Source organism: Rhamphochromis longiceps, linkage group LG7 (genome assembly GCF_057381845.1).
Source record: "Rhamphochromis longiceps isolate RC_006_pf linkage group LG7, R_longiceps_female_GT1.1, whole genome shotgun sequence".
In the NCBI taxonomy this organism is placed as follows: domain Eukaryota; kingdom Metazoa; phylum Chordata; class Actinopteri; order Cichliformes; family Cichlidae; genus Rhamphochromis; species Rhamphochromis longiceps.
In genome coordinates, this window is record NC_140563.1 from 68,159,884 (window position 1) to 68,181,831 (window position 21,948).

Here is a 21,948-nt window from a genome sequence, read left to right on the forward strand (position 1 = left end):
GTCCACTTTGCAAATATGTCAATAAGATAAGTCCAGAAACAGCCTTTAAATGAAAAGTTTGTGAAATGTTAGTGACCCAAACTACAGCTGTTGTTGTAGAGAGTAAAGAATGAGCTGCTCATCAGAGTCATAAATGACTGTAATCAACTGAACATGATCCGACATGACTGAGATCTTTCACAGGTTTGGATTAAACAGTACGACTCTGCACTAAAGATGCACCACGATCTAAATTAGTGAGCGCCAGACAGAAAACACTAATCAAGACAACTATGTTTGTTAGTACATATTTTCAGCCTTGTGTTCACTTCTCAGTTTGGATGGATACAGTTTACGATGGCTGATTCTAAGAACGACTCTCTCGATGTCTCCGCTTTCATCTGAACGCGATCAAGCCTCGCTCAGGAAGCTCTCAGAGCGGCCCGCCCGCCCGCCTGATGAAACGCTCTGGTGTTGCTCTTCTACTGTGCAGTCAGCCTAAAGAACGTTGGCCAGCAGCTCAGCTTTTGCCAAATGAAACTTTTTACTGGGTTAGCCTAAGGTAAATGGTGCCCATAAAGGGACAAATAAAAGCAGAGCAACAAAATAAAAAGCTGATGTAAGAAAATTCACCCTTATCACAAAACACTGGCTGCTGTCGGACATAAGTTTTTGATTTTCTTCCAGACCTTCTTGCTCTGTTTCACTGTATTGATGGCTGCTGCCTTGGGGTTAAGCTCAGTTCAATATTGTAAAAGATCTACTTATCAATAATTCACAAATACTGACTGGCCGCTTCACATGAATTGCTGCCTCCCTCCGTCTCTGCTTCGCTTCATCGCCTCGCTTCTTTCCAGCATTGCCACAAGCCTCTGCCGTTCTTTCCTTTTATTTTCTCGCCCCGCCTCGTCTCTTTCTTTCATCTCTTTTCTTCATTTTGCACTTGTTCACTTGTGAGATTCTCTGTATACCTCCTCTTGCTCACTCTTTGTCTAAACATGTACTTCTGAGCAGGGGAGACTTCACAAACCAGAGCCCTTTGTCAGCTGCACAATCTACACTCTTTAAGCTTTTCCTGCAACAACACTGTCAATTTCAGAGACCAAAAATACATAACAAATGCATATAAACGTGTATCTGTGCTGCTCTGATGCTGACTAAGTGTCAGCAGCCTCTTTGCTAATAAAAACATCCTGAAACCACAGCTGTTAGTTCACTTTGAAAGCTAATGGGCATTAGTGTCTACCCTGAGGCGAGAACAACAGTGTGGTTTCTAACATGAAAATGAAAATGATGTGAAACACATGGTGGGATAATCCAAGCTTGAGCTTAGGTTGCTAGCATGAGCTGATAAGCATAAATCATGATGGGCACCTTCTTCAGTAACTTGCACATGTTGCTCATGTTTTTCTAATTACTTTTTTAAAAACAGCTAAAACATGCATGTGTTATGGCTCGAAGCTAAAGCTGCAATAAAATAATATTTCTAACAAGTAGCTTTCTGACTACGTGTCATGGGACAAATCTTTGATCAAACTTTGAGGCTACCTCAATAGAGATTTTTTTTGTTTTAAGTGTAGCTCAGTGCTTTGATTTTTCAGACACAATCAATCTATTATTAATCTGACTCCCAGCTGTAGCACAAGGCTATCGTTCTGTTATTAGAATTACTGCGTCTCAGTTTCATGAATTTAGTACAGTTGGTTTAGATCCATGTCTGTCCAGACTTTACTTTTGGATGTAAAATGGTGTTATGTATCATTTTGTCCTATCAGATGCGTTAAATTTGGTCACTTTGTGAATGACTTCTGGAGTTATGAGAAGAGAAACACACATCTCATGCTTTATCCAGAGACTGTATACAAAAGATGGACATACCAGGTTTGTGAATATTTTGAAGCTTCAAAGTTTCATTACAATCAGATTACTCCTTTTAGAAAGTAAATAGAAATAGAAAGGCAGCTCATCAGGTAAAGCTTGCTAACTTCACAGCATATTATATCAATAAACTATATGAGTGCAATCCACAGACACAGATATATTAGTATTAAGTAAATTTAAAATCAGCAGCAAAATCACAACAACAGTTGTCTCAGGGCACTTTATATCGTAAGGTAAAGACCCTACAGAGAAAACAGAGAAACCCCAACAATCATATGACCCCCTATAAGCAAGTGATCTGGCGACAGCAGGAAGGAAAAACTCCCTTTTAATAGGAAGAAATCTCCAGCAGAACCAGGCTCAGGGAGGGGCGGGGCCATCTGCCGTGGTTGATTGGGGCGAGTAAAGCCTGAAAAGTAGAATTTTACTCATCAAAACTGAAGCTCAAACTACTTGGACACATCGAAACATCCAGTTATGAGCTTCTGATTAGCTCATAAAGAGGAAATTTAACCATAAAGGCTGAAATGGTTTAGAAACCAGGATGATGTGACCGAGGCCACCAGAAGAACTGCAGGATTTAAAACGTGGTGCTTGGTGTTTTCTGACAATGACTACTGATCCAGTGTAATTACATATACATTACTTATTGTTTTTCAGTGTAAAATCTCCATAAGAAATGACAATAGAATAATTTCTCTATTTGGAGCAAATAAGGAGAAGGAAGTTACTTTTTAAGGATAACTGGAAAGCTCTTTTCTCTTCTGCAAATTTGTTTGTACAAGAAATGTATAACTTTATGCAATTCAACTTTGTGGGACTGAGAATTATTATAGTTGCAAATATATTATCGACTCTTAATGAGGCCATTACTGGTGCAAATCCATATCCAGTTCATCACTGGTAAACAAATGAGTGCATTACTGCTAATGGAAAGAGGATCAGACGATGTAACAGTTGTTGTTACGCTAACTTTTAACTCTTTTTTCAGTGAGATGGAAAATCTGGCCTGAAAAACGTGATCAGCTGGTGAAGTGAACGTTTAAGGTTTCGCCCTCTCCGTCTCTTCTGAAGTTTTTATACTTCCTAACATTTCTGGGGACCTTATTTGACTTCCCCACCATACTTTTTATGAAGAAATCCAAGTTCTCTTTTGAAACCCCCCCCCACGGGGTTGTGCCTAATGGGCTTCATCTCTTTGACTTCTGACTTAAGTTGGGAGTGAGAGTTCTGAATCTGGCCGATGCTAATTAGGGGCTGATTCCCCTGCCAGAGTGCCTGGTAGTAAAACTACAGATAGTCAGGAAACTGGATGGTGAGGTGGTACTGTGCCTTTCAGAAGACTGGATGAGAATCGAGGAAAGGACGGGTCTGAATGATGGATAAATACGCCCCACCTTCAGTCTGATGTTTGGGATGAAAACAGTCCACGTACACACAGACGAAGCTTACAAATGCACACACAGACCAGATGCCAACGGCGTGAATGCGGTAGTGTCTTCTTTTTACTAATTATCCAGCTCCTTCTACTTATCTGTCACATTTTAAGACAACATTAAAAGTGTGAAGATAAAAATAAAAGAGGCTTGTTAAAAGTCAGAAATTGTGGACGTGTGAAAGCTCATTATGCAACGGAAGTAGATGTGCTTTTAAAATCGCACAGAATAGAGGAAAAATGATCCGTGCTCTAACAAAACCAGGACGGGTGCTTCTAAAGAGCCGGAGACAAAGTGGAGAGGAAGAAGCACGAATCTCACTCAATTATTGAATAAAAAAGAAAGAGCATAGGATCCACAGAGATTTGGTCCAGCAGACAAAAAGCAGCAGGAAGTTACAGCAACATACAGAATATCAAAAAAGCAAAGGAAGGAGATCAAAGCCTGGAAACATTCAGAGGATGCCCCTGAAACGGGCAGAACGCGTGCACATCTGGGGTTTGTTACAACCACGTAGCGTTCGTTTGGCTGCAGTCGGCCATCTTTGTTTATACGTGCTCAAAGCTCACCTGAGTGAACGTCCAGGTGAGCTTCATGTGCTTAGTAGTGCCGTAGCTGCACTCCAGAAGCCTGGGTTTGCTGTTCACGTCAACCAGACACTTGTTGTCGTCGTCGTCGATCGTCGGGCTCAGCACTCCCAGGTGAAGCTGCTGGGAGCTGGTGTAGTACACGTTCTGCTGGGAAACAGAGGCGTGCAGTGATGAGGCAAAACACCCGTAGGAGCTTCAGAGTAACAGTCATGGCAATACTAGACTACAGTGTAATAAAACGTTTGACAAATCAAGACAGACCAGCTGAACAGTATAAAAGTTGTCTGTATCTTTAAGGTGTATTGAAAGTGCAGCGCACTGGAGACCGACATCATTAGTTATTTAGGTTTTTTCTTATTTCTTTTGGCCTTTAGAAGTCTCAAATACTCATAAGAATGTATGCATCATATATGATAGGCAGGTGTTAAGGGGTTAAGCTCATATTCTTTCGAATGGCCACCAGGGGGCGACACCTGTGTTTGCATAAAGACTTCTGCTCTTACAGAATTCTGTGGAAAAACCTGAAAACGTGACCTCAACACATTTTTGTTATTTGGGCTGAGTACATTCATTAGGAATAGAAGTTAAGTTGGAATATGTTCCCTTTTTAAATAATTAATAATCAAGTCAAGTGGCTTTATTGTCATTCCCATCATGTGCAGTGGTACAGTACACAGTGCAGCGAGACAACGTTCCTCCAAGACCATAGCGCTACAGACAATCGAGGTCGGCCATATCTGGATATTTTGTTTTTGATGTACTATGTTTACTGTACTCCACTTCTTCTGAAAATTAAAAACAAAACAGACAATCGACACAGGACCACATCAAGTGCAAGTGTGCAGAACTTTGCAAAAATTGCAAAAAAGCAAAACAAAGACAGTTCAACACCAGCCAGAACAGAACGACACAGACACAAGGCAGTGCAATAGAAAAGTGCAACAATGACAGTGGGCTGTGCAAAAGACTGAGCGTTGTGATAATAATGAGGTCCAGTCAGCTTCTAAATAAAACAGCTGGTAGAAACGTCCTGCAAAGAGACGGTTTTTACTTCGAGGCCTTTTTCACTATTACTTTAACAAAGAAGTTAAATCCATACTTCATCAGAGTATTTTTAACACAAACATCAGTATTTCTACATAAGTGATGACTGTGTGTGATTTTCCCATCATTCACTTTTGTCTGCTCACTCCTGTAGCTTGTGTTTGGTCCCAGTTGGGATGTAAGTTTTTCCATTTCTAATATGTACCAAGCAGGGGGAAATCATAGTGATAAATAATGTAATATAGTATTTGTTATCATGCTATAAAACTGGATTTAATCATTTCATTGCAATTCTTGTTTTTCTGTAGACAACAGAAAAACAAGAATAGATCCCCGATGACCCGATGGTTCTGTTTTTTTTAGTAAATTGCATCTTGGGCATAAATATGTTTTTCTTGATCAACAGAGCTCTGTCCTCTCTGTGAAATAAACTGAACCAGGACAGCAGATATACCTCAGTTTTATAACGAAGCAGCTCTGCTGTAGCCTGTATTCACTGAGGGTTTCTGTTATTAGAGGTTAGCTGCAGGGAGGACTGTAAGTAGGCTAATTTCTGAATACTAAGTGTTTTTTTTTTACTCTCACCTGCAACATTTTCCATGTCTTTTAACAACATTTTCACTTTTACTGCTGTGAAAAATAAACAAGCCACCTGTAACTGAACTAATTAGGAAGAAAACAGAAAGGAGAGAGGGGGAAATATTTAGTGGAAGGTAGGAGAAGAGAGGTCAGGGGATGATATTAGGTGCCAGTTGAATACTAGCTCAGGAAGTTTTCTTTCCCTTTCCAGGTATGCAAAAGCATGAGGACATGGTAATGAATGCAATAGTTGGTCCAGTTCTGAAGCCCACAAAATGTCTAGTGAGGTAAATCAAACACAAACCTTAAGTAGGTTGAAAATTCAAACCGTGTAGCGAGGCATGCATCCCCCCCCTTCAAGTCTGACGGAACAGAAAAAGATGAGACAAAGAATCACAGACAACTTGACATGAGTAAAGCAAATGAGAAGGATCAAGGTCGACACGAAATCCAAACAAGCGGAAAAAGTTGAGATCAAGGAGCCGTGGAATAGCAGGCACAGACGCGGCACTGCTGAGAACAAACGGATACACCGGCTGAGCGCTCCGACTCACAGTGTATGTGTTTCCACAGGAGTGTGTGAGAGCTCAGAGGAGGTAATTGATGAGAATGATGACCGCCTTACAGGAACAGGACATTTCTAGATAGGAGCCATTATCACACTGTGAACCAGCCACAGGGCTTTTAAGCTGCTGTTTAAAAACTCCCCGAGACAGACAATGGCACACACTGATGTGTGCGTGCATGTGCATGTCTGTGCTGCGGAGGGAAAGCTCGTTTTTTTTCTGTGCACGTGCACTAATAAGAGTGATTACATTTGCATCCGTCAGTAGATTGATGCTCAGTCTCCAACGGTGGGGCCTTAATACTTTCTCCTGCCTGTCACAGCTATGGAAGAGCAGGAACAGAAGGATTAGCACGGTGCTTCTGTAGACACACAGCAGTCTCTCCTGACAGATGCACACAGTAACAAGCGTGGACAGGAGAAAGCTGGGGGATTATTTTTAGTCTTTAATGTTTACTTTCAGCAGATGAGATTTTAAGAAAGAAAATCATTTTGAATTCATTAAAAAACTGTTTGTGACAAACATCAAATATATAAAAATGAGGAGTGGAGAGGCAGCTGGTCCAGATGATGTAGCTGTGGAAGCATGGAGATATCTGGGAGACAGGGCGGGACTCTTTGATCAGATCGTTTGACACAATCAGAGAATAAGAGCTGCTTTGATGTAGGGTTTGGAGACACTGACAAAAAGACAGGAGGGGGCAGAGCTGACGATGTAAAGGTTTTCCTTGCGAGTGAGAAGGATGGACAGGATTAGAAATGAGTCCATGAGAGGGACAGCTTGAGCAGTTTGGGACGAGGGTTAGGGATTGAGAAGCAAGGCGAGATGGTTTGGATGTGCAGAGGAGGGAGAGTGGATATGTTGGTGAAAGGATGGTGAAGCTGGAGCTACCAGGAAGGAGGAAAAGAGGAAGACCTCAGAGATGATTCATGGATGCAGTCAGATATTATATTTTCAAGTGAAAAGGCCATCTATTGGTAACCAGAAGAATTATGACTCGTGCAAGAGCAGCGTGACAGGTGGATGGCCATTTAAAGCCAGGTGATTTTTCTCAGACTGGTTTCTAACCACAAACGCCCTTTAGCCACTTTCCCTTATTAGAAATAAAAATAAATTTATTTCAACTGGAATAATGTTTTGTGCTTGCACTGTATATACTTTCAAGATTTAGGTTGAGGACAAAACCTTCTGCCTCCACTCAGCCCCGACCCTTAGTGAGGACTTCTTGTGACCAGGAACATGTTATGACTGCAATCAGATCATGCTAATCCTTAAATATATCATTGGGCCTCAAAAAATGTGTTCTTAGTCATGGTCTAAAGTGCGGACCGGCAAATTTTTCTTTGTTGCTGTTTTAATTTGAAGGACTTTAGGAATTGTGTAAAATTTGTGTTTTTCTAGGCACAGATGCGCTTCATTGTCATCCGCAGACACATGTACATAATTCATCTAGCAGACGCAGCCGGCTGGAGCTGAAGTTTGCATGTTACAGTATGTGTTTGCAAGCTCCATCTCTCGCCTCATTGCATATCTATTCAGGGGAGAATAGGGAGAAGCATAACAGAGCAGGGCACCAGGAAGGCGGGGTTTAAAGTATGACGACTTCTTTCTCACCAGTTCCTGTCTGGGGAAAAATGTGTCAACTCCTTCAAAGCCGTGTTCTGATTCAACTCGGTCATCACTGTGAGGAGGGGCTGTGAATTTGGGTAGCTAATTATTTTAATTGCTTCCATAAGCTGTATGTCAAAACCACTGACTGATGAGAAGTGGCCAAATCAGCGAACCAGACTACAGCGTCCCATCGTTTTAGAACAACAGCGTGCCCACACACTGAAAGCACCATCCATCTGTCTCTCTCTGTTTTTCCATCCTCGTGCAAGTCACTCATCGTCAGCTTGTGTCCATAAGGACTGACTCGGTGCTCAGCATTGGATGGGTGATTCACTGACAGGGGCTCTTCGTCTCCTCATTCTCCTAAAACAGCGAGGATTACCCGATCAGGTGAAACTTTTCTCTGTGCATGCCGACTCGTTCCCTAAGTTTCTCTGATATCACACAAACAGTTCATCTAAGCTGAGAAAGCTGCTCTGTCCTCTGGTTTTGTTTTGGTTTTTTGGGATACGCGTGGAGTCGTCAGCTCATCGCTGCGCCGCTGCCAGAATGCGTCGCATGGCTGCTTTCACGGACAGCGCACACTGTGGTAGTGTAAACAGCTCTGCTCTCCTAACAGCTAAAATAGTTGTTTGCACCTGCTTCTGTTTATTTCTCTTTTTTTGCACAAACATTATTAATGTGTCAGAACTTTAAAGATATCGATGCTCATTCTGCAAATTAATGCTAATTGGTTGGTCAAGAACTTCTACCATGATGTAATCTGTTGATGGCACCAAATTTCATTAAAGCTGCAGTTAAATGACCTCAGAAATGTCTGTGAGTATGAGGATGGAGGTGATGCTATCAACGAGCTGCTGCTAGAAATTTTGAACCGCTGCTCATGTTCGTGTTTTTTTCTTTTCCCTTTCTTATCCTCATTCCTATCTATTCCTTTCTGTCATGATCCAAGCAGCCAGGAACACACAGGCACAAATGTAATCTTCAAAAAAATGGGTTTTATTATACCCCCCAAAAAGGACAAGATGATTACAAAAATTCAAAATAACAAAAATAACGTTTTTAAGAACCAAGTGGGCCCATAAAAGAGGTTAACTTAACAGACCGCTACTCAAAAGTCACTTAACAAAAACATAACTCAACAAACTGACCTGCCCAAATGAGAAACAGCTCCAGTTATATAGCAAATGAATAAACCATTATATACACCAAAGGTGAAAACTAAAGAGATAACAGCTAACCATCATTCACAAAGAACCCCATTCCCCCTGCATGATCACAATAGATGGTCCAGTCCATTTTATTGGCTTCTGCATTTAAACCAGCTCCACCCTCAGCTTCCTTTTTCAGCCAAACCAGGAAGTACTGGAGCGGAGGTCAGGTAACTCAGAAAGAGCAGAAATACAATCAATATAACATATACCTATATAAAATAACAAACAATGCAAAGTCTATGCCACCATTTGGGCTATAGCTCAGTGCTGTCATGCATTACAGGTAAACTCAAAATATCAAATTAGTTAACTTATGATCACAGAAGCTTTAGCGCATAACGTAAACATAAGACAAAAGACCAAATGAATATTACCTAAGTATCTCAGTTGTGTGGTTGCATGCATCCATCACACTTTCCTTCAACAAGGACAACACATGTTAATGATCATTAATATACCAAACATATGAAGTGTAAACATGACAGATGGTAGCAAAACTGCTAATTTACATCTGTAGTCTGAGGACAGGTCACATAAAACTTTCTGACAAGCAAAAATCCAACAGGAAGGAGTTAAAAGTAGGAGTGAAGATTTGGGTGCTGTATGGTGTCACATCTCCCCTTACAAAAATATATTTTACTATAAAAAACCCTAAACTTTCATCGATACATAGAAAACGCTGACATTGACGTTGTAATGCTTGAGCTACAGCACCATACAGCCCTATTCATCCTGGATTATCAGAGTCTAGATTAGTGGGTGTGACACAGACACGTACAAGATGTTTATATTTCTGCTGGATTTCATTCGTCTAACAAATAGGGAAGCTGTAACTCACAAATCTGTCTGATCCTGATTCAAAAGGCTGTGGGACTGATCTATTCCATCAGCTCTACGTTACGCCAACAACTTTTCTTTGTAGGTTTGTAATCGTTTTTGACTGAACTGCAAACTGTTGTGGAATAAAAAGCTCATTCAAACAAGCTCTACTTGTTGTTCCTAGAGTATTTAACAGTAGAATGGGAGGCAGAGCCTTCAGTTTTCAGGCCCCTCTTCTGTGGAACCAGCTTCCAGTTTGGATTCAGGAGACAGACACTATCTCTACTTTCAAGATTAGGCTTCAAACTTTCCTTTTTGCTAAAGCATATAGTTAGGGCTGGACCAGGTGACCCTGAATCCTCCCTTAGTTATGCTGCAATAGACGTAGGCTGCCGGGGATTCCCATGATGCATTGGGTGTTTCTTCTCCTCTCTGCATTTAATCTCTGGCTCTCTTCAACAGTGTGTGTTTTGCCCTCTCTCCCCTCCCCGAGCCTGGTTTATTCCTGTCAAAAGGGAGTTTTTCTTCTCCACCGTTACCAAAGCGCTTGCTCACAGGTTGTCATTTAATAATGGAGTTCTCTCTGTATTAGAATAGAGTCTTTACCTTACAATAAAAAACACCTTGAGGTGACTGTTGTTGTGATTTGGTGCTCTATAACTAGAACAGGATTGAAACTTGAATTAAGCTTCTCTTGTCAGCTCCCCTCTGCACATGTTTGAGGAGGTGAACTCAGCGAGAGAGCAGGGAAACGATGTACAGCACTCAGAAAGTCTGAATCAATCAAGAAAAGTGCAACTGGCACATCTCTAGAATCATTACGCTGAAAAAAAAGCACTCACTTCTCTGTCCATTTCTTAATTGGTCGTCCAGAGATAACGACACAGACACAGCCTTAATGATACTGAGCAGGCAGAGCCACATAAGTGTGAAAGTGACTTTGCTTTATCTGAGACTCCTGGTGAGCTTATTACTGACAGTTAGGGATGTAGTTAGGCAGGCTAATCACTGGTGTTTCCCTCAGCCATCTGCTGCGGTGGTGGAGAGACGACGCAAACGCAACAGCTGCAAAGTTGTCTCAGAACATAATGAAGAGGTTCATCTGGATGAGTGGAGCAGAAGGAGGAAGAGGAGGGAGTTTAAGAGAGAGCGCAAACAATGAGGCTGACTCTAAACACTGGCTGTTTTTCTCTAAAGACACCTACGACGAAACATACTATATGCCCCTCCCACCCCCACACACACACACACACACACACACACACACACACACACACACACACACACACACACACACACACACACACACACACACACACTCTGAGCGCTCATTACGGTCTCAGCACCGATCAGATTGATCCCACTTTTAATAGGCTTACAGTCATTTAAAAACAGATCAGTGATGAGAATCATTCCATATCTCCATTTCATAAACGCAGCTTTTTAATGACCCACAAAACAAACTTGTCTATATGCGACTTATTTTTGTTTTTTGTAAATAAAGAAAGTTACATATAGGAGGGCTGCATGTCTGGTCCACAGATACACGAACAAATGTTTTTACACATCGATTTGGGCAAAGGTTAAAAATTTTCTCAAGTCCAGTAATTGGGTTTCTCTGGCAGACAAACACCCACGTCCACATGCTATTAGCTGAGAGTTTTTAAAGTTTGGTAATTAGTTTGCGTTTCTTTGTGTTAAACAGACTCCCTGGTGAAATACCTCCATCTTAAATCTTTAACGCACAAACAACTTTCCACAAAATGATAAATCAGTGTCGCCTAAATCACAGTCTCGTTATAAAAGAAACGTGATGGCTGGAGGAAACAATTTCCTCCTTCCTCGGCTTCGATGTGTCCCACCACTTGGTTTCTCTTTGTAAATGTCTGTTTTTGCCTTATGGACACTTGCAAACATCAAGTTCTGCTCCAAGATTTCCTGCAGCTCGTTCATTTCCGCCTGGACACACAGCTCCAATATCCTGGTAGTATCACTGTGTGGATCCACAGAAACACACAGGAATGCCAGCACACAGTCATAATTTACACTTCTTTGTGGCGTGTAAACCACAGCTGTGATAACATATCCACAAAAGACGTCTTACTGGCAAAGTCCAACAATAAGCACTCAATTGAGTGCCAGCTAGTTAGTACGTTCACACTGCAAGAAAGCCACACACACACACACACACACACACACACACACACACACACACACACACACACACACACACACACACACACACACACACACACACACACACACACACCGGGTAAACAGCCTCAAAGGTCTAATTTTCAGACTTCATTGATCCAGCCACAAACCAATCTTCTTAGCAAGGCTACACAATATTGAGGCTCACATCAGATTTCTATTACCTGCTTAATTTCCACTGCAATTTCTCGCTATTCTGTCGAAGGAATATTGTCATCAGCACCTCCTGCACACGACTGAAATTAGCCCTCGATCCAACAACAGCATTCATTTCCCAACTTTAGCAAATGAGACACAGAGATGGGTTTCATGTTTAGAAACACTTGAGCGTGTGTGTGTGCAGACAGGCTGGAAACAGTTTTTTTCACCCTTTAGAAATAACAGCTTGCTTGAAAACAATGTAACTTTTTTTTTTTATTAAAGTGTATTTGTATAGCATATTGGCTTTGGGAGAAGCAATCATAATGGAAAATTGGACTGCACGAGTGATAACAAGTTGAAACTAAATAACTGCTCCGATGTAGCTTCACATTGTGCTCCCTCTCACTCAGACACACAACCACACACAGACACACACACAGTTGCTATCCATGATTTGTTCTTTGGGTTTTTGGAGTTTAATTGTAATTAATTTTTGTTTATTGTGAGCTTTCCTCTGTTTCTTGGTTCAGTTATTATGTAGATTTGATATTCATGTATTGCTGTAGTTTTTGCACTCGTCAGTTCTTGGTTCCAGTTTCTGTTTGTAGAGTTTATTTTGTTCCCTCAATATGTCCCATCTCACCCTCCTGTTTCTTTTCCCCTGTGTTTAGTTATTGTTTCTAACTTCCTGTTTTATTTTGGTAGTCATTTGTCTCCCTTGCCTTTTATCTAGTTTAACTTTTCTTCTCTGTTCTTCGTGTCTCAATCTTGCTACCCCTCTGTTTCCACTATCCCTCATTTCTCTCATATGTATGCATGTATGTGTATATATATATAAAACTATGAAGTCATGTCGGCTCAGACGTCGCCTGGATCAACAAGGTCCGTGTCAGGTGTTGAGGAACCAGGGCACCCTGATGAGAAGTGGTCTACTGGAACAAGATGGCATCGATGGGCAAGAGATAAAAATAGGATGCTGTTGGAATGCTACTACACAAGTAACCCCAGCGGAAGGGGTTACATGAATAGGATGGGGAACCTATGGCATCTTTGATACCCAACATCCACATTAACAGGATGTGGAGGGTGAAGGTAACAGTGGTCCCAGTGGTAGTCGGAACACTCGGTGCAGTGACTCCCAAGCTAGCCGAGTGGCTCCAGCAGATCTCAGGAACAACACCTGAGAGCTGGGAAAGACAGCAATGCACTATTTGTGTGGTTTGCTTCAGCTGGTTTGTGCCAGACTCGAAGTGTAATCTCCAAAAGGCCGCTCACCTCAACATTTTTCCTGCAGTCAGGTTTTGTTTACAGTCGAGCCGACTGGACCTGAATGCAACATGAAGTCGATAGCTGTGGTCAGACACATTCATATAAGTGCTTTACTGAACACTTGCCAGTGAATTCCGCTCTCTGAGATCACTCTCCTCCTCTGTGTCTTAAATGGCCTCTCTATCCCACCTCTGCCCGTCTATCCTTCTCTTCCTCCCTCCCCTCCTCCGTGTCGGAAAGCTCAGAAAGGAAATTGAGGAACGTTATGCATCATTGGCACTCAGCAGTTCATCAGGTATTCAAAGCCATGCGCATCTGTTTACACACACACACACACACACACACACACACACACACACACACACACACACACACACACACACACACACACACACACACACACACACACACACACACACCCCCCCTAATCTAAAGGACTGGACGAATCAGAATAAAAGGATCTGAACTGGGAATAAAAAGCACTGCAGGGAATAACATTACAAAAGATATTCTGCATGAATAAAGAATAAAGAAGGAAAAGTATCGAAGGCATGACAGAAGACCAGAGGAATACTGAAGACTTTGATGTCTGCTATGAAACGCTTCCTGCTGCTTTTTGCTCTGCCTCCTCGGGCTGCGTCTCGCTGATGTCTAATAAACGTGGCATCTTTTTGGCTCCAACCAGCGAGCCCGAGTGAGGACGGTGCCGGCGCAGTTTTACCAAGCGTCTGTATGAGCAGAGTTACTCACAGAGGCCTAAAATTTCATTAGTTTAATTCGAGGAGTGGCAGCTCATGCATGAATGTGTATAAAAATATCCATTAACATAAGAGATTATGGATTTATCCATTATATACTAACATTCTCTAATCCCATGATGATTAGCACAGCAGGTACAGGATAGATAATAACTTCCATTTCATTTTCTGTGCAGTACGCACTCGCACCTCTGATTCTGAAAGCCTAAATATCCGGGGTCTATAAAGTGATTAGTTCCCCTTTGCTGATTCTGTACTGTGTAACGATATTCTGCTCCTATCTTCAGTTATCCCAGCACAGCCCCTAAATATCCCTGTTATCTGAAGACACTGCACAGAGCAGTAGGTAAATTATGGCTTGCTTCAAGTCATTTTTCTTTTGAGGAAGCTGAAATTTCTTGAAAGAATTTTATTTTAAATCACTGTGTATTTTAACACCTAAATATCTGTTCACCAAGGCTAACCGGGAAAAGTGAGTTTTGTTAGAAGAGCCGCGTTAACATCATATAAGGTGCATGAATAATACAGCATCATGCTGCATCCCAGAGGGACCAGGTTTGGCTCACAGGCCTCCACTTTAGGCACTGCTGACTGGGACTGAGGGCACTCTGCTTTGCCAGAGGCTGAATACATTTACCTGTCCTATCTGTGATTAGCCTGAGCCAAACTCATGCTGCAAATGTTACAACTTTTCATAAAGCATCAACCTGCCAAACCTAATTTTAGCAAAACCAGCACACTTAGAATGAAGCTTTTTATTGTGATGAGAAGACGCTCAAAAACCTTCACAGTGGCTTTGCCCGTCTCATTTTCTTGCATTTAAAAAATAGATTTAAAAAAAGCCAGTAAGAGATAAAAAAAAAGGCACCACTCAATTTCTTTATCAGCACCTGCTGATTATGCTTTCCCCCAACGGAGAGAATATATGGAAGGCAAAAAGACGGAGGGTGAGGGAGGAAATGCAAACACAGCTGTTTCAGCAGCTGATGCTGTATTACCGAGTGTGACCCAGAAAGAAAGTTGGATGTTTCCGACATCAAGGCGCCGGTCAAAGCTATTAACTTTAGTGACAATGGAGGCGAGGTTTGGAGTGTCAGAAAGCTTCCCTCGATGCAGCGCACTACGTAGGCGTCTACTTCTGATTATGTGAGCCTCTTTACACAATACTGACAATTTAATATGAATTTTTAATTTTGTGAGGCTGCAGAGCTGTTCAAAGCAGAGAAGAGCGGCAATGCACAGTCCCGCTCGCTCAGTTTTTAAATTGTTTTCTCCGGTCTGCATTAAGAAGGCAATGAGCGTAGCCTTTACCGCCCCTCAGAATTCAATGACCTTAAATCTGCAGCGAGCTGATAGAGTTGTTGATTGGCCTCGGTGACTCGAGCAGAACTTTTCAGCTGCAGAGGCTAAAAAGTTTCCCGTCGCAACTAAAACAGCACGCAGAACGTGAACCTTATTATTGGGTGGTGGGTCTCCTTGCATTTCATTTTAAACCTATGGTGTAATTAGACGTCTAACTCGTGACGGCAGGCGTCCATAGCTCAAAATAACTGATGTTGTGACTATGCAGTCACCTCCGTTTTAAGTTCTTAGCTTGATGGACTCAGCTGGACTTCCTTCTGACTAGAGTGTTTAAAGGAGACCTGTTATGATTTTTCTTATTACCTGTCATATATATAATTCCAGTGGTGAGTGCTCATATTATACATGCCCAGAGTTTATGTACTTGTGAACTTTAGACTGTCCTAAGAAACAGATTCAAGCATTAACGTGTTGTGCTAGTGCAGACTGGGTTTTGGCATAAAACAAACAAAACAAACTGTTGTTATTTACAAAGAGAGCGCAGTGAGAAGACTGCATGTGAGAAGCGACAGCTCAGATTTTTGCAGCAGCCTCTTGCATATGCATTTCTGGGAGATCCTTTCTCAAGCAAGAAAATAAGAGAACATTTAAACCACGTGTGCCAGCTGATTTGCTAACGTTTTTGACGTGCAGTTTGGCGATAACTGAGGTGATATTTAACGCAGAAAAAGCATCTTAACTTTTTGCACTTGATATGGTTGCAGTTACTGCTGCACGGAGGAGGCCTCGCACAGATTTTAGAGCGAGTGTTTGAAGAGAGACGTTTCTCCAATCGTCTAAATTTATTTGCAATACCAGATAAATGTGATAAAAAAGTTAAAAGGAGTCATGCAACACCAGCAATGACTCTTTGATGGGTGTCAGTCTGATCTGTGGATTTATGTTAATACACTTTACAAACAACATTTGTCCTCAACGAAGTTTTGTGACACTCACATTAAACTATTATAGTTTCAGGACCATGGACAGCGCACAAGGTTTTCATAGAGACCCACACAAACTCAGCTGCATTATAAAAATACACACACACACACACACACACACACGCACGCACGCACGCACGCACGCACGCACGCACGCACGCACGCACGCACGCACGCACGCACGCACACACACACGGATGGAGTTTGTTTCATGCTACAGAAAGCAACGCCACAATATTGTTGCACAGCTTACAGTCTTTGGAGGCTGTTAACTACCAAACCCTGTTTCCATTACAGGGAGTGCAGAATTATTAGGCAAGTTGTATTTTTGAGGAATAATTTTATTATTGAACAACAACCATGTTCTCAATGAACCCAAAAAACTCATTAATATCAAAGCTGAATGTTTTTGGAAGTAGTTTTTAGTTTGTTTTTAGTTTTAGCTATTTTAGGGGGATATCTGTGTGTGCAGGTGACTATTACTGTGCATAATTATTAGGCAACTTAACAAAAAACAAATATATACCCATTTCAATGATTTCTTTTTACCAGTGAAACCAATATAACATCTCCACATTCACAAATATACATTTCTGACATTCAAAAACAAAACAAAAACAAATCAGCGACCAATATAGCCACCTTTCTTTGCAAGGACACTCAAAAGCCTGCCATCCATGGATTCTGTCAGTGTTTTGATCTGTTCACCATCAACATTGCGTGCAGCAGCAACCACAGCCTCCCAGACACTGTTCAGAGAGGTGTACTGTTTTCCCTCCTTGTAAATCTCACATTTGATGATGGACCACAGGTTCTCAATGGGGTTCAGATCAGGTGAACAAGGAGGCCATGTCATTAGTTTTTCTTCTTTTATACCCTTTCTTGCCAGCCACGCTGTGGAGTACTTGGACGCGTGTGATGGAGCATTGTCCTGCATGGAAATCATGTTTTTCTTGAAGGATGCAGACTTCTTCCTGTACCACTGCTTGAAGAAGGTGTCTTCCAGAAACTGGCAGTAGGACTGGGAGTTGAGCTTGACTCCATCCTCAACCCGAAAAGGCCCCACAAGCTCATCTTTGATGATACCAGCCCAAACCAGTACTCCACCTCCACCTTGCTGGCGTCTGAGTGGGACTGGAGCTCTCTGCCCTTTACCAATCCAGCCACGGGCCCATCCATCTGGCCCATCAAGACTCACTCTCATTTCATCAGTCCATAAAACCTTAGAAAAACCAGTCTTGAGATATTTCTTGGCCCAGTCTTGACGTTTCAGCTTGTGTGTCTTGTTCAGTGGTGGTCGTCTTTCAGCCTTTCTTACCTTGGCCATGTCTCTGAGTATTGCACACCTTGTGCTTTTGGGCACTCCAGTGATGTTGCAGCTCTGAAATATGGCCAAACTGGTGGCAAGTGGCATCTTGGCAGCTGCACGCTTGACTTTTCTCAGTTCATGGGCAGTTATTTTGCGCCTTGGTTTTTCCACACGCTTCTTGCGACCCTGTTGACTATTTTGAATGAAACGCTTGATTGTTCGATGATCACGCTTCAGAAGCTTTGCAATTTTGAGACTGCTGCATCCCTCTGCAAGATATCTCACTATTTTTGACTTTTCTGAGCCTGTCAAGTCCTTCTTTTGACCCATTTTGCCAAAGGAAAGGACGTTGCCTAATAATTATGCACACCTGATATAGGGTGTTGGTGTCATTAGACCACACCCCTTCTCATTACAGAGATGCACATCACCTAATATGCTTAATTGGTAGTAGGCTTTCGAGCCTATACAGCTTGGAGTAAGACAACATGCATGAAGAGGATGATGTGGACAAAATACTCATTTGCCTAATAATTCTGCACTCCCTGTATGGTGTCTGCCTGCCAGACTGCTGCTCTAGGTCTACACTTGTGTGACCTATGACCTATATTTGACCTGCAGCATATATTTATATGCTTTTCTGAATACAATTAACAAGCTGCCTCTGTCCTGTTGGTAAATTACCCAAAGTTGAATATCATCTCATAGTTTCTTGCCAGATTTGATAAGCTGACTGCGCCCGTGTTTAGATCTCACACGCTGGGCTCTGACTGCACACACGTCCCCCACCTGAGGATTAACCAGGGCCCAGCAGAAGATATAAAGAATTATGGGTAGCACTTTATAATACGCCCCATGACTAAGAGTGGATCCCCTGTAACTACATGGCAATTCAAGGTATTTTATTTACATTTAAATTTAACTATAGTTATTAATATTTACACAGGAAGACACATGAGAATGAGGGGGTGACCAGTCAGGTTTAACAGGAAAGAAAGAAATAATTATACTGTAAGTAGATGTAGGTACTGCAAGTAATTACACGTAGTGTGCAGTTTCTATGGTAATTCTGCTGAAAAACAATGTTTCTCCATCTAACATTAGAGACGGGCTGTACTTAACTATCAGGTCTGTGTGACTTCAGTTGTTCTCTTTCACAGTTACTCTTTAAACACTTTCTAAATGAGTGTTTCCTTCCTCTAATGTACCTACCTTTAAGTATTTGTAGGGAAATATAATTACTTAATTTGAAATAAAATACCATGAAATTCAATTTTCCATTTTTCCCATTACAGGGGAATTAACCCTTTAAGACCTACCATAGAACCAAGTCCGCCAGAGCTTGTATTATATTTGTACATGCTGTGGAGCCATTTTTGGGAGCATTTCAAGTTGATATACATCAATACAACCATTATAGCCCAAATTTTAATAACATGTCTGCATTAAGTGCATAGTAATTACACAAATTGCAAAAAAGTGCAATAAACTACAAAAAAATTGAAAATTGTTTTTGTTTTTTTATTTCTAGTTAGAGAAATTTAAGAGGCTTATCCCTCAAAACAAAATAGTTTCCCACCACAGGAAATTTATTTTGAGTGTCTTCATAGTTTTATTTTTGAAATACACCAATTTTTATATACTGCAGGAAAAATGAAAATAAATATTATAATGCAAATTTGCAAAAAACAGCATGTGCATCAAAATAAACTATTTCCAGCAGTGCAATATGAGTCCTAAGCATCCCAGAAACGACACAGAAAGTCATAAAGTCAAACATAACTTTTAAAAACACCAGTATAGGCTCATGAGGCCCTGATAGTAAAAAAACTACATTTCCACAAAAATGACGTTACTTCCGGTTTCGGGCAGGTAATGGCGGACAAGCGAAAGTTCGCGCTGACGTCTATTCCAACGTAGGAAGTGTTATGAACAGCTGATCGAATCGGCAAAGCGTGTTTCTGGAATATTATGTTTTTGTTGCTGCAAGTGCTTTTTATGCAATTTTTGCAAAGCTTTATGTGGAAGGAAACTGTGACCTAGCACAAGCTGATGGCATAAGATGTAAGTACAACTCCTCCGGTTTCATATGCAAAAAAAAATTATTGCGCTAGCTTACGCGGTTGCAGAGCTGCTGGGATTTAAAAGTAGCCCGCTCCGACCGGCTTTAAAGGGTTACGCCCTTTATCACAGGTGTTACTAAATTATACTGCATTGTGAATCATACAAAGCTACCCGACCGAGTCCAACAACGCATCAGATTACTCGTTATCTGAAAGCAGCTGCTTGCAGCACTGAATCCACAAAACAAACTGACCACCTTAAAGCTTTTGTTTTAGTTTTCTGGTACGCACCTCCGCTCTCATTAGCATTGTTTTCAGCGTTAAGTGACAGCAACACACACCCAGGCTGCATGGACCCAACAATAGGCAACTCACAGCTGAACTCAATCGAAGCGCCAGAGAAACTTTACACAGCGATAACACGTCTGTCTGCTGCTTTCAGGGTTTTTTCTGCCCCCAAAGAAACAAAGCAATCAGCAACAGCAAAACATCAAACCATGCTTTAAAAAGCTGTGCATAATGACAAAATGTTTCTGTTTAGAATTGGACAACGTGCTAACTGTGCCTTCTTTCTGTTATGATGTGGAAAAAGATAACACTCACTCATCCCTGCTGCATAATGCAACTTTATGCAAGGGCTACTCTCTCCAAATCCCCCATTTAAACTAACAAAGACTGCAGAGGACTCTAATTATCTGCTACTGACAGCCTGCCTTGGGGGATTTCTCTGTGCGATCAGTATTTATCGGTGTCTCGTGGATTCGAAGCGATAGGACAGAGCGGACGAGAGCAGAATGAAAACCTGAGCCGACTTACTCACCTGAGGCGTCATACCATGGCACAGGTACATGATGGGGACGTTGTCAGTGTCAGGTCCTTGGTCCAGACACAGGTCGTCTCTCAAGCTGTTCTTCAACTGAAAAACAGAGTGAAGGTCAAAATGAAGACGGGATGCTTCTCTACCTAAAACTGACATTATAGGCAGTGAAGCTCAGGAATACAAAATGACAAGACTGCCGTCTAAATCGATTTCATAACAGAGCAAACAGGACACAGGAGGAGGGAATGACAACGTGAAGGGGAACAGAGGAAAACTAAGGACCTAAATACATAAGACGATGGGCGACAGGTGGAAAACACAGCCGGAACAAATCCAACTAACGAAACAGGGAAGCAAAACTAAACATAACGCACATGAGATGAGGGACTGTCAAAATAAAATAGGAAGCGATAAGAACACTGAGACTCAGGCAAAGACACGTGAGCTTGACACTCGCACGGGGAATAACAGGCATGGAAACACACGACACAGCGGGGAGACAAAACAAAGCAAGCAACAGCCAAACTAGAACACAAGAACCACACAGGACAGGGCCAAGAGAGGAGGACACACCGAGGAAAGACTGGAGACTGGACACCAAAGAAACAAAACTAAAGAAGAACTAAGAACTAGACATGCAATAAAATCAGAGGATCTCCTAAACTGAAGATCAGAATCTCAATATTCCACAAGTCTAAACAAACACAGGACCCAGACGACCAGGACAAGGTCTGAAATTAAGAACAAAAAATTAACTGTTTTTGTAAAAGAAATCTCTTTACAAAAGTCAAACGTTGTGCTTTTAAGAGGACATTTTTCATTGAAACATTTTTATACGTTATTTTATGTTTTTTCCCCTCTAATTTAAGAGAAATGCCCCGTCCTTTGAGTCCACTGTTTTTGATCCTTTGATATTTTGGAGGGACAACTTATTAAAGAGCTGTAATTCCTTAACCCTTCCTTTTTAATGGGCTGTTAATCCCCTCAAATTACATCCGAGAGAGTGCGCTTTAAACCCAAATTCATTATTTTACTGTCGCTTGAAAGTGTTTTGGGAGTATAATAAAGAAACCAGCTAAGACAGCGATGATGTGGTCCTTTCACCACAACCAAGAAAATGAAGTTAAAGAAAGAAGACGCTCTGTTTAAACGACGTGTGTCTGGTTTTCCTTATGGATGCGTCTTTGTATTCCTCTCATAAGTGGAAGACGAGTGAAGCAGTCTCCTTCTCCCTCTCTATCTGGCTGTCTCTCTACATTATTAATTACTCCATTATGACAGAGTGGTGCACTACACAGCTTTAGCTGCGTGGCTAAAGTGAAGACAAATGGAACCACAGCGGGCTAATTACTGCTCGCCAGGAGAGTTAT

At 41.6% G+C, this 21,948-nt stretch overlaps 1 protein-coding gene across 1 annotated transcript in view; it reads right to left on the reverse strand.

Annotated features, from left to right (window-relative positions):
- Window positions 1-21,948, reverse strand: part of galnt18a (UDP-N-acetyl-alpha-D-galactosamine:polypeptide N-acetylgalactosaminyltransferase 18a) — a 178,217-nt gene that overhangs the window by 11,180 nt on the left and 145,089 nt on the right. The window contains exons 9-10 of the mRNA XM_085414982.1: window positions 20,579-20,674; window positions 3,866-4,030 (exon numbers count right to left, since the gene is read on the reverse strand). Of these exons, the coding sequence (XP_085271108.1) occupies window positions 3,866-4,030; window positions 20,579-20,674 (261 nt within the window). The remainder of the gene's footprint in view (window positions 1-3,865; window positions 4,031-20,578; window positions 20,675-21,948) is intronic.